Source organism: Salvelinus sp. IW2-2015, linkage group LG6.1 (assembly GCF_002910315.2).
Source record: "Salvelinus sp. IW2-2015 linkage group LG6.1, ASM291031v2, whole genome shotgun sequence".
In the NCBI taxonomy this organism is placed as follows: domain Eukaryota; kingdom Metazoa; phylum Chordata; class Actinopteri; order Salmoniformes; family Salmonidae; genus Salvelinus; species Salvelinus sp. IW2-2015.
This window is the reverse complement of record NC_036845.1, coordinates 19,826,732-19,841,673: the sequence shown is the minus strand read 5'-3', so window position 1 is coordinate 19,841,673 and position 14,942 is coordinate 19,826,732. Positions and strand designations below refer to the sequence as shown.

The window sequence follows — 14,942 nt, the reverse complement described above, 5'->3', positions numbered from 1 at the left end:
ATATGTGATCGTATCGCAATGTAAATCAAGGTTTGAAATGATTGTTTTTGTCAAATACTATTTCTGTTTGGGATTCTTGCGGTCAATAGGCAGTGTATACATTATTTATAACTATGTTCCCTCTCTCCGACCATCCGCTCAAGGATAAAAAAAATCAACCCAGGGTTGAATGTAATTGGAGACCTCTGCAGTTGAGGCAATAATACACTTCAGACATGCATAGAAATGGCAGARGTGCAAAAAGAGTCAACACTGCCACATATCCTATATTCTACAATTTGGAAGCACACACTCACGCTAAGTTAATGACTACATTATAAACTGCACACTGATGACAGCATAGCTTTCCACATTTAGCAGAATGTTGCATAGTGTCACGAACTCCCTGACAGTGCCTCTTACCAGCACCTCACAACCCTTTCAAGTTGCACTCTCCACTCCCCATCCAACCGGGAGTGGTGCCTGAAAGTCTATGGGTACCATAAACTGACCTCTCAAACTCTCTCTGACCTGTGTGACCTGGCCCTTATTGGCTGCCAAGSAAGTAGCTAGGGCAGTTGCTAKGGGGCCAAACAACCTTCTGACTCTCCAGGTCTCACACTACACAGTCTCCAAGCAATTGCAGAAAGAGGAGCAAGCTCCTACATCTCAGCCCTGCCCAACAACTGGACTCCTCCATATCTCTGTGGACTTGTGGGATGGTGTCCTATCGTGACTATGTAAATGATATACGATGGTATTGCTCCCTATCCCTAATRTAAAATGTCAGAATAATAGTAGAGAGAATTATTTATTTCAGCTTTTGTTTCTTTCATCACATTCCCAGTGGGTCAGAAGTTTACATACACTCAATTAGTATTTGGTAGCATCGCCTTTAAATTGCTTAACTTGGGTCAAACGTTTCAGGTAGCCTTCCACAAGCTTCCCATAATAAGTTGGGTGAATTTTGGCCCAGTCCTCCTGACAGAAGCTGGGTGTTGTAACGAGTCAGGTTTGTAGGCCTCCTTCCTCACACACTTTTTCAGTTCCACCACCAAAGTTTCTATAGATTGAGGTCAGTGGCTTTGTCATGGCCACTCCAATACCTTGACTTTGTGGCCTTAGCCATTTTGCCACAACTTTGGAGTATGCTTGGCGTCATTTCCATTGGAAGACCCATTTGCAAACAAGCTTTAACTTCCTGACTGATGTCTTGAGATGTTGCTTCAATAATCCAAATATTTCGTCCCTCAGATGCTACTATTATTTTGGAAGTGCATTAGTCCCTCCTGCAGCAAAGCACCCCCACAACATTGAAGCTGCCACCCCCGTGCTTCACGGTTGGGATGGTGTTCTTCGGCCTGCAAGCGGTCCCCTTTTTTCCTCCAAACATAACGATGGCCATTATGGGCAAACAGTTCTATTTTTGATTCATCAGAACAGAGGACATTTCTCCAAAAGTATTCTTTCCACATGTGCAGTTGCAAACCGTAGTCAGGCTTTTTATGGCGGTTTTGGAGTAGTGGCTTCTTCCTTGCTTGAGCGGCCTTTCAGGTTATGTCGATACAGGCTCGTTTTACTGTGGATGTAGATATTTTTGTTCCCGTTTCCTCCAGCATCTTCACAAGGTCCTTTTGCTGTTGTTCTGGGATTGATTTGCACTTTTCGCACCAAAGTACGTTCATCTCTAGGAGACAGAACGCGTCTCCTTCCTGAGCGGTATGACAGCTGCGTGGTCCCATGGTGTTATACTTGCGTACTATTGTTTGTACAGATGACCGTGGTACTTTCAGGCATTTGGAAATTGCTCCCAAGGATGAACCAGACTTGTGGAGGTCTACAATTTTTGGCTGATTTCTTTGCGTTTCTCATGATGTTAAGCAAAGAGCATTGAGTTTGAAGGTAGGCCTTGAAATACATCCACAGGTACACCTCCAATTGACTCAAATTATGTCAATTAGCCTATCAGAAGCTTCTAAAGCCATGACATCATTTTCTGGAATTTCCAAGCTGTTTAAAGGCACAGTCAACTTAGTGTATGCTAAACTTCTGACCCACTGGAATTGTGATACAGTGAGTTGTAAGTGAAATAATCTGTCTGTAAACAATTTTGGAAAAAATGACTTGTGTCATGCACAAAGTAGATGTCCTAACCGACTTGCCAAAACTATAGTTTAACGAGAAATTTGTGGAGTGGTTGAAAAACAAGTTTTAATGCCTCCAACCTAAGTGTATGTAAACTTCCGACTTCAACTGTATGTTGTTAGATATTACTGCACTGTCRGAGCTAGAAGCACAAGCATTTCGCTACACCCGCAATAACATCTTCTAATCACGTGTATGTGACCAATAGAATTTGATTTGAACACAATCCCAGAAGAGACGGAGGGAAAGAYGGACATAAGGCTTGTTTTGGACCGAGTGGTTTTAATACCTGAGAAGAAAAAGAATGTTCTGGGCATGACAACTTTCTAATGCCTTAATCAAAACAATCTCACAACTTAATTGAATGGACTCTTATCACCCAAAGCTGTGTGTGGAAATTACAGGCTTTGTYGAAAAGGATAATAAGAGGTCATTCTGTCGTCGATCCCTGCTCTAAAAGACAAAAAAAACTATGTAGGCCTGAGGCAGGCGCCCGAGGCAGCATGCTGCCAGTCCTGCCAGGGCTAGAGTGGACAGCCAGCCAGAGGACAGGACACAGGCCAGGCCAGAGGCTGTCAGCAGTTTACGGCTCATTTGGACCAGCTGGTTCACACTTGCGATTGAATCTGGTGAACTCACTCACACTCAGTCCAGAGCCAAGCAGCCAGGACATAGTTTGTTTGCTGTTCTGCTACGGCACAACAATAACAAGCCATCTGTCACCAAGGAGACAAAAATGCTGACAGAAGATCATTGAGAATGCTTGAGGAAAGTAAGCATAGACATGTTGTTGTTAACACACCTCGACTACAAAACACACATCACCTGGGTCAGATGGGCTCTTTCACTCACCCGCTGCTCTGTAGAGGATCTTGGGCTCGAAGAATATGCAGGGGTTCTGATCTGCGATGCACGACAGCAGCAGTCCCTTACACTGGACCGGACCTCTGGGTATTACAACCTGGAGTGAAATACATAGATCGTAAATACATAGATARTATAATATGACCTTTTCCACACTATCGTGCCAACCTGAACTGTACTGGCTCGGACATTTTCTTATAACGTTGTCCTTTTTCAGCACGGTTACAGCAACTATTAAGGCAGTGTACCCAGAACAACAGTACAGCTTGCCTTGACTTAGTAGTGCAAATAGGGCGTTTCTGCACCAACACAGACCATACTATTCAACTGGTACGCAAACAAACGACCCAGATGATGTGCAATTGGGTGGAAAGCAGAAGCCGGCTTCCTCTATATCCGAGCTAGGCATTTGAGCCGTCTCGGACCACTTGCAGTGTTTATTACCTTGACCTTTGAAAAAGACAACGAAGGATGTTTACTGTACTGACAATGGCTGTAAAGCGCTAACTGGTGCTGTGGTGCTTGGCTGCGTCGGATAACTTTAGACTTTTATTCCTTTCGTGACGGTGTGGTGGGGTGAATCATATTTGACATTTTTTAGCACGCACTCGTTTCCCTCCGAGCGTACGTGCATTAAATGCCGGCTTAAATCACACACGCTCACAGATCAGCCGGTTGAACCCCAGGTGATCGCACAGGGTGCACAGTGAGTCAGGTATTTATTTGAGAGTCCATGTGCATAATTTCCCTTTCATTTCTGTGGATGTAAAGCACTATGCAGCAGCCGCCAGGGTTCGGAAATTAAGGGAGTGGGTGCATGAATAGGTCAATAGCAATTTGAGGTAGATTTTGTTCAACCCTCATCAAATCAACAATCCAAAACAGTCCAGTAGGTGTTTAAGCAAGGTACATACACAGAGATAGACTACACCAAAAATACGTGTGATAAGTGCGGCGCAGTGAAGCGAAGAGAGAGGTTGGCTAACTGATACGGGGAGAAAGATGTGTGTGCCTTCGATCATAAAGACAGGCTCAATTTAGGAAGGGGCAAGCAAGTGCAGAAGTAAATAGGTTATAAGGTGCTTTAAGAGTACCGAGTACAGGTGAGGTGGAGAAGTGAGTGAGTGGAGGATGGGATGGGGGGGGAGGCGATAGGGATGAGTGTCTAACCTTGATGCCTGGGCAGTGGGCGAAGAAGGCCTCTGGACTCTGGGAATGGTAGAGCGAGCCGTGGCCCACGCAGCCCCACGGCGCCCGGATGGTGAGGTTCCCGCAGTCAAATAGGTTGCCGGAGCGATAGCGGTACTTGGCTGCTTCGTTTACAATCTGAGGGCAGACAGAGATACAGAAATAATAACATCACCACACATCAAGTTGGTCAGTCACAGCTAGACATTCATAACAATACCTCAGTCTCCCATAACAGAAAGACTTGGACCTCACACRATTTTGTAGGCTCGGCCCTAATTTATGCCCAAGTACCAGAACGCCCTTCCCACCTCCGAGGGGCCAAACCTCTCCAACAGAAACCAGAGAATTGACTACTGAAATGTGTGTAAGATACCAAACATGGCTGCAWTAGTGTTATTCTATAAAACAAAGTGTCTTCTGAATAGAACGCTATATGGCTGTATGATCTCTATGGTTACTTGCAGTTGTTCATAGTGAACTCTGTCGACACTGTATAAAATTGTACTACCCAGCCCACCCCCAGAAGTGACCCGCTTCCTAGAGGATTTTGGCTGGTTTGATGTGAAATCTTAGTTTTAYTACCTTTGGTTAATTCTGTGGATTGGGCAACAACTGAATTTTGAATAGATCTGGTATAAATGGGATGAAGGTCTGTTGTTCTCGCTCTTCTCCTGTATCCTACCCATGGAATAAGGTTGTACAGACATTCTTAATTTGTGAGCTACCCAGGCCCATGCCCTGAGTAGGTCTGATTAGTTTATGCTTTGTCTTGTAAGTTAGTTAACCTTAGGATGTATATGCCTAGAATTATGCTTTGTTAATTGTTTTATTTGTATTTAACCTTTATTTATCTAGGCAGGTCAGTTAAGTACAAATTCTTATTTACAATGACAGCCTACCTGGGAACAGTGGGTTACCTGCCTTGTTCAGGGGCAGAACGAAAGATTTTTACCTTGTCAGCTCGGGGATTCGATCTAGCAACCTTTCGGTTACTGGCACAACGCTCTAACCACTAGGCTACCTGCCACCCCGGTATTGCCTTGTAACGTAAGCTTTATGCCTTGTATGTGAATCCATTCATTTTACACAGTTATTAAATAATACTTGCTTATCATGACAATTCCATAATACTTGATTTCACATAGTTTTACTATAATGTTAAATGGCGTCAGATAAACATTTTAATTAGGCCAATTGCATTGTCTTATTACGGGTCGCATGTGAGGTATATACACTGAGTGCACAAAATATKGAGAACACCTGCTCTTTCCATGACAGACTGACGAAGTGAATCCAGGTGAAAGCTATGATCGTCCCCTTATTGAGGTCACTTGTTACATCCACTTCAAATCAGTGTAGATGAAGGGGACAAGWTAAAAATATATTTTTAAGCCTYGAGTCATGGATTGTTTATGAATGCCATTCAGAGGGTGAATGGGCAATACAAAACATTTAACCTATTTGGGATAGGGGGCAGTATTTTCATGTCCGGATGAAAAGCGTGCCCAAAGTAAACTGCCTGCTAATCAGGCCCAGAAGCTAGGATATGCATATAATTGGTAGATTTGAATAGAACACTCTAAAGTTCCTAAAACTGTTAAAATAATGTCTGAGTATAACAGAACTTATTTGGCAGGCGAAACCCCGAGGACAAACCATCCAGGAAAAAAAAATTGAGGTCACTGTTTTCTATTGGTTTTCTATGGGAAACWAGATTTATGAGGCACCTGGTTGCAGTTCCTATGGCTTCCACTAGATGTCAGTCATTAGAAATTGGTTGATGTTTCTCCTTTGAGAAATTAAGAAGTGGTTCAGTCTGAGTGTCAAGCCAAGTGGACTCTTTTGTTTGGTGTGCGCGACCTGGAGCTCCCTCCACTTGATTTTATCCGCTATTGAACACAGTATATTCCGTCTTAMATTTTTATYGATTATTTACGTTTTAGGATACCTAAAGTTGGATTAGGAAAGTTGTTTGAAATGTTTGGACCAAGTTTACAGGTAACTTATTAGATCATTTGTAGTCATGTTGGGCGAGTTGGAACCGGTATTTTTCTGAATCAAACATGCCAAATAAATKGACATTTTGGGGATATAAAGAAGGAGTTTATCGAACAAAAATTACCATTTGTGATGTTTCTGGGACATATTGGAGTGTCAACAGAAAAAGATCTTCAAAAGGTAAGGCATGAATTATATAGTTATTTCTGACTTTCGTGTCGCACCTAAGCAGGTGCGACACGAAAGTCAGAAATAACTATATAATTCATGCCTTACCTTTTGAAGATCTTTTTCTGTTGACACTCCAATATGTTGAAATATGTGTTTGAATGATGGGGCGCTGTCCTCAGATAATCGCATGGTTTGCTTTCGCCGTAAAGCCTTTTTGAAATCTGACACGGTGCCTGGATTAACAAGAAGTTAAGCTTTATTTTGGTGTATTGCACTTGTGATTTTATGAAAGTTTAATATTTCTAATAATTTAATTTGAATTTAGCGTTCCGGAATTTCACCGGAACGTCTAGCCATAACAGGTTTTAAGTGCCTCTGAACGGGGTATGATAGTAATTGCCAGGTGCATCGGTTTATGTCAAGAACTGCAATGCAGCTGGGTTTTTCATGCTCAACAGCTTCCCGTGTGTATCAAGAATAGTCCACCACCCAAAGTACATCCAGCCAACTTGACAACTGTGGGAAGCATTGGAGTCAACATGGGCCAGCATACCCTGTGGAACACTTTTGACACCTTGTAGATTCCATGTCCTAACAAATTAGGTCTGCTGAGGGCAACTCAATAAAAAAAAGGTGTTCTTAATGAGTATATATATATACACACACACAATTCAGAAAGTATTCAGACCAATTGACTTTCTCCACATTTTTTCCCCCTCATCAATCTCAAATCAAATTTTATTTGTCACATGCGCCGAAGACAACAGGTGTAGTAGACCTTGAAAGTGAAATGCTTACCTACAAGCCAACAATGTATTTAAAAAAATAGCTAAGAAAATATTTACTAACTGAAGTTAAAAAATATATATATATAATAATAATAATAATAATGCTATATACAGGGGGTACCGGTACTAAGTCAATGTGCGGAGTACAGGTTAGTTGAGGTAATTTGTACATGTAGGTAGGGGTAAAGTGACTATTTATAGATAATAAACAGCAAGTAGCAGCAGTGTAAAAACAAAATGGGTTGTCAATGTAAATAGTCCAGGTGGCTATTTGACACACACAATACCCCATAATGACAAAGCAAAAAGGAGGTTATTTGTTTTGTAAATGTTAAAAAAACATTTTTTTTGAAATATGACATTTACATAAGTATTCAGACCCTTTACTCAGTACTTTGTTGAAGCACCTTTGGTATTGGGATTACAGCCTTGAGTCTTCTTTGGTATAACGCTACAAGCTTGGCACACCTGTATTTGGGGAGTTTCTCCCATTCTTCTCTGCAGATCCTCTCAAGCTCTGTCAGGTTGGATGGGGAGCGTTGCTGCACAGTTATTTTCAGGTCTCTCCAGCGATGTTCGATCGGGTTCAAGTCCGGGCTCTGGCTGGGCCACTCAAGGACATTCAGAGACTTGTTCCGAAGCCACTCCTGCGCTGTCTTGGCTGTGTACTTAGGGACCTTCAATGCTGCAGAAAGTTTTTGGTACCCTTTCCCAGAAAGCTCGGAGCTCTACGAACAATTCCTTCGACCTCATGGCTTGGTTATTGCTCTGACATGTACTGTAAACTGTGGGACCTTAGTTAGACAGGTGTGTGCCTTTCCAAATCATGTCCAATCAATTGAATGTAACACAGGTGGCCTCCAATCAAGTTGATAAAATATCTCAAGGATGACCAATGGAAACAGGGTGCATTTGAGCACAATCAAGTTGATAAAATATCTCAAGGATGACCAATGGAAACAGGGTGCATTTGAGCACAATTTTGAGTCTCACAGCAAAGGGTCTGAATACTTGTAAAAAAGGTATGTTTTTTWATATATTTTTTTATACATTTGCAAAAATGTCTAAACCTGTTATTGCTTTGTCATTATGGGGTAGTGTGTGTAGATTGAGGAAGGAAAARAATATTTGATCAATTTTATAATAAGGCTGTAACGTAACAAAATGTTCAAAAAGTGAAGGGGTCTGAGAACTTTCAGAATGCACAGTAAATACTTATATAAAATATTACCACACTATAATTGACCTTTCCCACCACAAAAAACTATTGAAGACCACAGCTTCTAAGGGTTCTTTTAAGTCTGTGGTTAATATATTCAAGCATACTTCATACTTGCCAATACATTCTGACTATCATATAAACAGGTGAAAAACTCCAAGTCTCTAGGAAGCTGATTTCAGAACCATTTCCCCCCCTACGTATTCACGGTTGACAGAACCTGACCCTTCCACTAGTGGTGTCCAAGGCTCTATTTCATCTAATATTCAGGTAGACAATTCTTTCTTGATTTTATGCATCTCTGGGGGCCATTTTGGACTCCCTCGTTTTAATTGAGAGTACAGAGAGAGGAGTGTGTGTGTGTGTGTGTGTGTGTGTGTGTGTGTGTGTGTGTGTGTGTGTGTGACACTCAACGTGCCTGGCACTATGTGTATGCCATTTTAGTCTGCAGCAGTCTGAAATATCTCATCATTATCAACATTCAGCGGTTTTTCAGGTTGCCTTGACAAGGGAGGGAAACTCATTGGTCTTTGGGATGTGGATATGCAGCCTGGAAACGAGTGCCAGCATAACAGACAAGGCCGGATAGCGAACCCAGCGCACGCTTTCCAGGTCAGTGCATTAAAGCCCCATTGCTATCTTCTGAGGTAGACTCGCTACCCTAGTGTTTTCTTTGAGCAAATTTTTACARTGAGGGAGGCATATTTCGGGCATATTTCCGGTGTCAATTTCCGGTCTTTCAAACAACAGCTGTGCTATTTAGAGTGGAAATGCATCAGCAGATAGCATTAAAAGCTAGTGTGTGGTTGGCATCTGGCCAAATTGCACCTCAATTATAATGTTTTGCTTTTTTGACAGCGTCTGAATACAACTTGATTGTGTGGAAGCCTAATCACTTATGAGCAGAGAACGCACTAGGAAAAATATTATATTTACACTAATTACACAAGATTGACATGGATGCAGATGAGGCAGGTGTTTGTTGGTAGGTAAAAACATACGCATGAGTGAAGCAGAAATGGGAAATGGCTCCCAGTAGTCCCTGATCAAATCTGTTCCCGTCGCACAAGAGGCTGGGCTATGACGATAACAAATAAAACCATCTGCGTCAGCAAACAGGCAAACAAGTGACTGAGAAAYTACACTTCGTGGCACAGAGTGCAGTCAGACTGGCTCACCTGGTCGAAGGCAGGRTAAATGTAGTCGGCAAACTGAATCTCAGCGATGGCCGTGGCGCCGGCGACTGCCGCACCGATTCCAAATCCCACAATGCCTTGCTCACACAGAGGAGTGTTGAAGACACGGTCTTTACCTGGAGAGAGAAAGAGGAGGGGAGAGGGTTACTCAGTTATCATCTATCAAGGGGACTGATGACGACAAATAACAGCACACCCATATCAACCAAAGGAAAGAGTTAAATGCTGTGCATTGCTGACTAATCACTTCAAAGACATCCACTCATTCCTTTTCAATTAGGGATGAAATCCAAGCAAAATACAGTGTAATAGGGCCAGGGCACATGATGGATGACAAGGTTTGTCAGTCGCCCCCCTACCCAACACTTGCTTCATAAGTGTGTTTAATCATTGCAGTGTCTCCTTAAAATAGCATCCGGACTTAATATAAGTTAAGTGACATTCAGAGAGAGAGAGAGAGAGAGAGAGAGAGAGAGGACTCCACCTCAACTGGAGCAAATTAGGCTGTGATGCACTAAAAAGCCCTAGTCTGAATAATAAACAAAAACTATTTTTCCATCCTGCACTCTATAATCTTGACCGGGAGCCACAGGACTGGGGCTCTACATTTTGGGAGGAATGTTATTTTGGTTCCCTTGCTTTGTTTAATTGCCAAGGAGCAAGTATATTCTTTCATTGATCCCTCCGAACCTCTTCTCTGTCCTTACCGCAAGTGCCCACTTCTCATCAAAAACCGGACACCATTAGAGCACTATAAGCCCTCAGAAATGAAGAATTAAGCCAACCTGTCAGTAAAATCAGAATCCTGTGTACTTGTAAAACACAGCCAGAGTATACAACAAATAAATCTGGTGGTCAATGAATGACACAGTGAGCTCCAAATGTATTGGGGACAGTGAGAATGTTTTGTTGTCGTTTTGGCTCTGTAATCCAGAACTTTGTATTTGAAATGATACAATGACTRTGGTGTKAAAGTGCAGACTGTCAGCTTTAATTTKAGGGTATTTTCATCCATATCGGGTGAACCGTTTAGAAATGACAGTGCTTTTTACAGTCCCCCTATTTTAGGGGACCACAAATTCACTTGTGTATTAAAGTAGTCAAAAGTTTAGTATTTGATCCTATATTCCAAGCATGCAATGATTACATCAAGCGTGACTCTACAAACTTGATGGATGCATTTTGTTTGTTTTTGGTTGTGTTACAGATTATGTATTATGTAATTTTGGAGTCACTTCTACATTAATGTGGATGCTACCATGATTACGGATAGGCCTGAATGAATCGTGAATAATGATGAGCGACAATGTTAGACGCACAAATATCATACCCTCAAGACATGCTAACCTCTGACTATTAYGATAAGAGGGGAGGTTAGCATTTTTTGCATCTGTCACATTCTCACTCAATGTGGAAGTTCTATTCTTATTTACAATAAAAGTGACTCCAAAATGACACAATACATTATTTACCATTAATTTCAATTGGGCACAAACTAATCTGAAACACGACCAAAACCTACAGCAAATGCATCCAACAAGTTTGTAGAGTCGCAAGCCTGATTTAATCATTGCGTGCCAGGAATATGGGATCAAATACTAAACGTTTGACTACTTTAATACACATAGGTGAATTTGTCCCAATACTTTTGGTTCCACAAGTATTGTGTCACTGTCCAAACACTGTTGGAGCTCACATTTGATGAATATGCACTGCACATGCACATGTTTGAGGCATCTATTAGCTAGTCCTTCATGATAGACTCATTTTCATTTCGGAGAAATAGAAAGACCGAGGTCGAAGTGGCTAGTCGTTTCCAGGTGAACGGCGCAGGAGACACTTCCTGTGCGCACGCTACTCAGTGGCGGAGTAATGCATCACTGGGGTGAATGAGTCAGTCAGCCACACAAATAGAGATCAGGACACTTCCCATAAACCTGCATGTGGTATAATGGTAGAGAGAGAAAAGATAAATCCCTCTCCGCCATCTACCTCCCTTAGATGAGATTAAAAATAATGATCCCTAGCAGAAGGTCAACACATCTGACGTCAATGACAACAAAAGAGAGCAGAGAGGGAGACGATTAGGTTTTGGAAAAGCCAATGCACATATATTTCCACCTAGCCAGGGGTGAATCACGACTGGTTTCCACATTATGGAGATGAGGGTAAAGTATTCTACATGAGGAGGCAGCACACAAAAGATAATGGCCATTTCAAAACCTGCACCTTTGTAGCAGCAGTACACCCACACAAGTTAATCCATAATTTCATATTAGGATAATAAAGAGAAGGAATTCAACTGTGCAATGAATAGCCTAACAGTATGCATTGGCATAGCGGACTAAAATGATTACTAGTATATGAAAAAAGTTTCCGTAGAAATGTGTCTCCTTGCAATCAACAATTGTAAGCAAGCACAGCGATGTCAGGACTATCACACACACATGCAAAGTAACACACACAATTTTGGAGTTTTGACCAATAGGTCTATGCACACACACACACTTGGAGTTTTGACCAACAAGCGCATGAAAATGGTCCTCGGCTGCCATCTGGTGGCATCACAATGTCATTAACATTAATCAGCACAAACAWACTGATATATTTGTCTAAAATGGTAAGGGGAAAGGATTCAGCCTCTTACCATATTTGTCTCGGAGACCCACGGTACAACGAAATACTCCACCAAAGGCGACATCCTCCCCAAAGATGACTGAAGCACAGATACAGGTACATCTCACAGTAATACATAGACCTAATATTTCTAAATTGCATGTCWTATTCACACATATCTTTCAAGATATTGATGAATACATGAATACATTAAATGACAATCCAGACCAGTTTTATTACCTGCGGTGGGGTCGCTGGCGAGAGTGTTGTCCAAGGCACTGGTCACAGACTGAAATAAGTTCATCTTTGTAGTGGGGCCTACAAGAAGTTGGGAGAATATTATTGAGCGATTAAAGTGTTTAATTCGTTTAATTCATAAATTGAACTTGTATTTAATTTGAAACTGAATGAATATTGCATTCAGATTTAAAATTCAATTTAGGTTAATATTCAAATTCTATCTTTATATAATCAGTTTCAATATGGTAAATACTGCATTCGTTGTATGTGCACCAAGTTCAAACTATAATTTCCAGTTTTACCAAAGATGTATATATATATATATATATATTCAACTTCTCAGACACATTTCAAGGTTCTACTCTGACCTTTTTACCAGGAACACATGAGCGCCTAAGTTGAAAAATGTAGGCACACAAAAAAAGGTATTTAGGAGAACAATGAAAAATAAATACAAAAATTCTAGCCGCACTGGCACTCCCAAAATATTTACTTCAGGATGCACAGCAAAATATTTGGCACATATGCGAGTAAACATGTCACACTTTAGCATTCAGATTGGTTATTTTAAATTAATTTGGAGAACTGAATTTGCAAAGACAACATTATGGTACTTTGTCAGCAAAGAATGCTAGAAGAGAACAGACAGAATCAAACGCTGTGTTAAATTGGTTTCGGGCAGTTTCTGAAACCAATGTTGCCAATTATTTTAATGATTACTTAAATTGGCAAAGTGAGCACACTTAGGCAGGAAATGCCAACAACGAACAGTGAGCCATTATTACTCATACATAAAAAGACAAATATTGAAAGAAAGCAATATAAGTCGGAATTTTTGTGAAGTTATAGTGTGGGAGAGGTGGAAACAATATTGTCATCGATCAATAATGACAAACCTAGCATTGACAACTTTGATGGAAATATGCTGATGATGGTAGCACACTACGGCCACTCCTATGTGTCATATCTTTAAATCGAAGCCAAGAGGAAAGTCTTTGTCCTCAGGCCTGGAGGGWAGCCAAAGTTATTCCGCTACCCAAGAGTGTTAAAGCAGCCTTTTCTGGTTAACAGCAGACCTATCAGCTTGCTACCAACTCTCAGCAAACTGTTGGAAAACATTGTGTTTGACCAAATACAATTCCATTTCTCTGCAAACAAATTAACAACAGACTTTCAGCATGCTTATAGAGAAAAGGCACTCAACATGTGCTGCACTGACAAATGACTGAAGATTGGTTGAAAGAAATTTACAATAGGAAGATTGTGGGAGCTGTACTGTTAGATACATTTGAAGTCGGAATTTACATACACCTTTGCCAAATACATTTAAACTCAGTTTCACAATTTCCTGACATTTTATCCTAGTAAAAAGTCCCCGTCTAAGGTCAGTTAGGATCACCACTTTTATTTAAGAATGTAAATGTCAGAAATAATAGTAGAGAGAATGATTTATTTCAGCTTTTGTTTTTCATCACATTCCCAGTGGGCAGAAGTTTACATACACTCAATTAGTATTGGGCATTGCCTTAAAATGTTTAACTTGGGTCAAACGTTTTTGGTAGCCTTCCCAAGCTTCCACAATAAGTTGGGTGAATTTTGCCCAGTCCTCCTGACAGAGCTGGTGTAACTGAGTCAGGTTGTAGGCCTCCTTGATGCACACGCTTTTTCAGTTCGCCCAAACATTTTCTATGGGATTGAGGTCAGGGCTTTGTGATGGCCACTCCAATACCTTGACTTTGTTGTCCTTAAGCCATTTTGCCATAATTTGGAAGTATTCCATTTGGAAGAACCATGTGACCAAGCTTTAACTTCCTGACTGATGTCTTGATGTTGCTTCAATATATCCACATAATTTCCCTTCCTCATGATGCCATCTATTTTTTCAAGTGCACCAGACCCTCCTGTAGCAAAGCACCCCCACAACATGATGCTGCCACCCCCATCCTTCACGGTTGGGATGGTGTTCTTCAGCTGCCAGCCTCCCCCTTTTTCCTCCAAACATAACGATGGTCATTATGGCCAAACAGTTCTATTTTTGTTTCATCAGACCAGAGGACATTTCTTCAAAAAGTACAATTTTTGTCCCCACGTCAGTTGCAAACTGTAGTCTGGCTTTTAATGGGGTTTAGGAGCAGTGGCTTCTTCCTTGCTGAGCGGCCTGTCAGGTTTTTGTCGACACAGGACTCTTTTACTGTGGATATAGATACTTTTGTACCCGTTTCCTCCAACATCTTCACATGGTCTTTGCTGTTGTTCTGGGATTTGCACTTTTCGCACCAAAGTACATTCATGTCTAGGAGACAGAACGCGTCTCCTTCCTGAGAGGGAAGATGGCTGTGTGGTCCCATGGTGTTTAACTTGCGTACTATTGTTTGTACAGATGAACGTGGTACCTTCAGGCGTTTGGAAATTGCTCCCAAGGATGAACCAGACTTGTGGAGGTCCACAATCCTTTTTCTGAGGTCTTGTCTGATTTCTTTTGATTTTCCCATGATGTCAAGCAAAGAGGCACTGAGTTTGAAGGTAGGCCTTGAA

At 41.4% G+C, this 14,942-nt stretch overlaps 1 protein-coding gene across 1 annotated transcript in view; it reads right to left on the bottom strand.

The window, feature by feature from the left end:
- The window catches only part of LOC111965282 (2-oxoisovalerate dehydrogenase subunit beta, mitochondrial), an 84,399-nt gene that overhangs the window by 61,404 nt on the left and 8,053 nt on the right, over window positions 1-14,942 (bottom strand). Inside the window, exons 2-6 of the mRNA XM_023989364.2 lie at window positions 12,408-12,485; window positions 12,199-12,267; window positions 9,534-9,667; window positions 4,159-4,314; window positions 2,977-3,085 (exon numbers count right to left, since the gene is read on the bottom strand). Coding sequence (XP_023845132.1) covers window positions 2,977-3,085; window positions 4,159-4,314; window positions 9,534-9,667; window positions 12,199-12,267; window positions 12,408-12,485 — 546 coding nt within the window. The remainder of the gene's footprint in view (window positions 1-2,976; window positions 3,086-4,158; window positions 4,315-9,533; window positions 9,668-12,198; window positions 12,268-12,407; window positions 12,486-14,942) is intronic.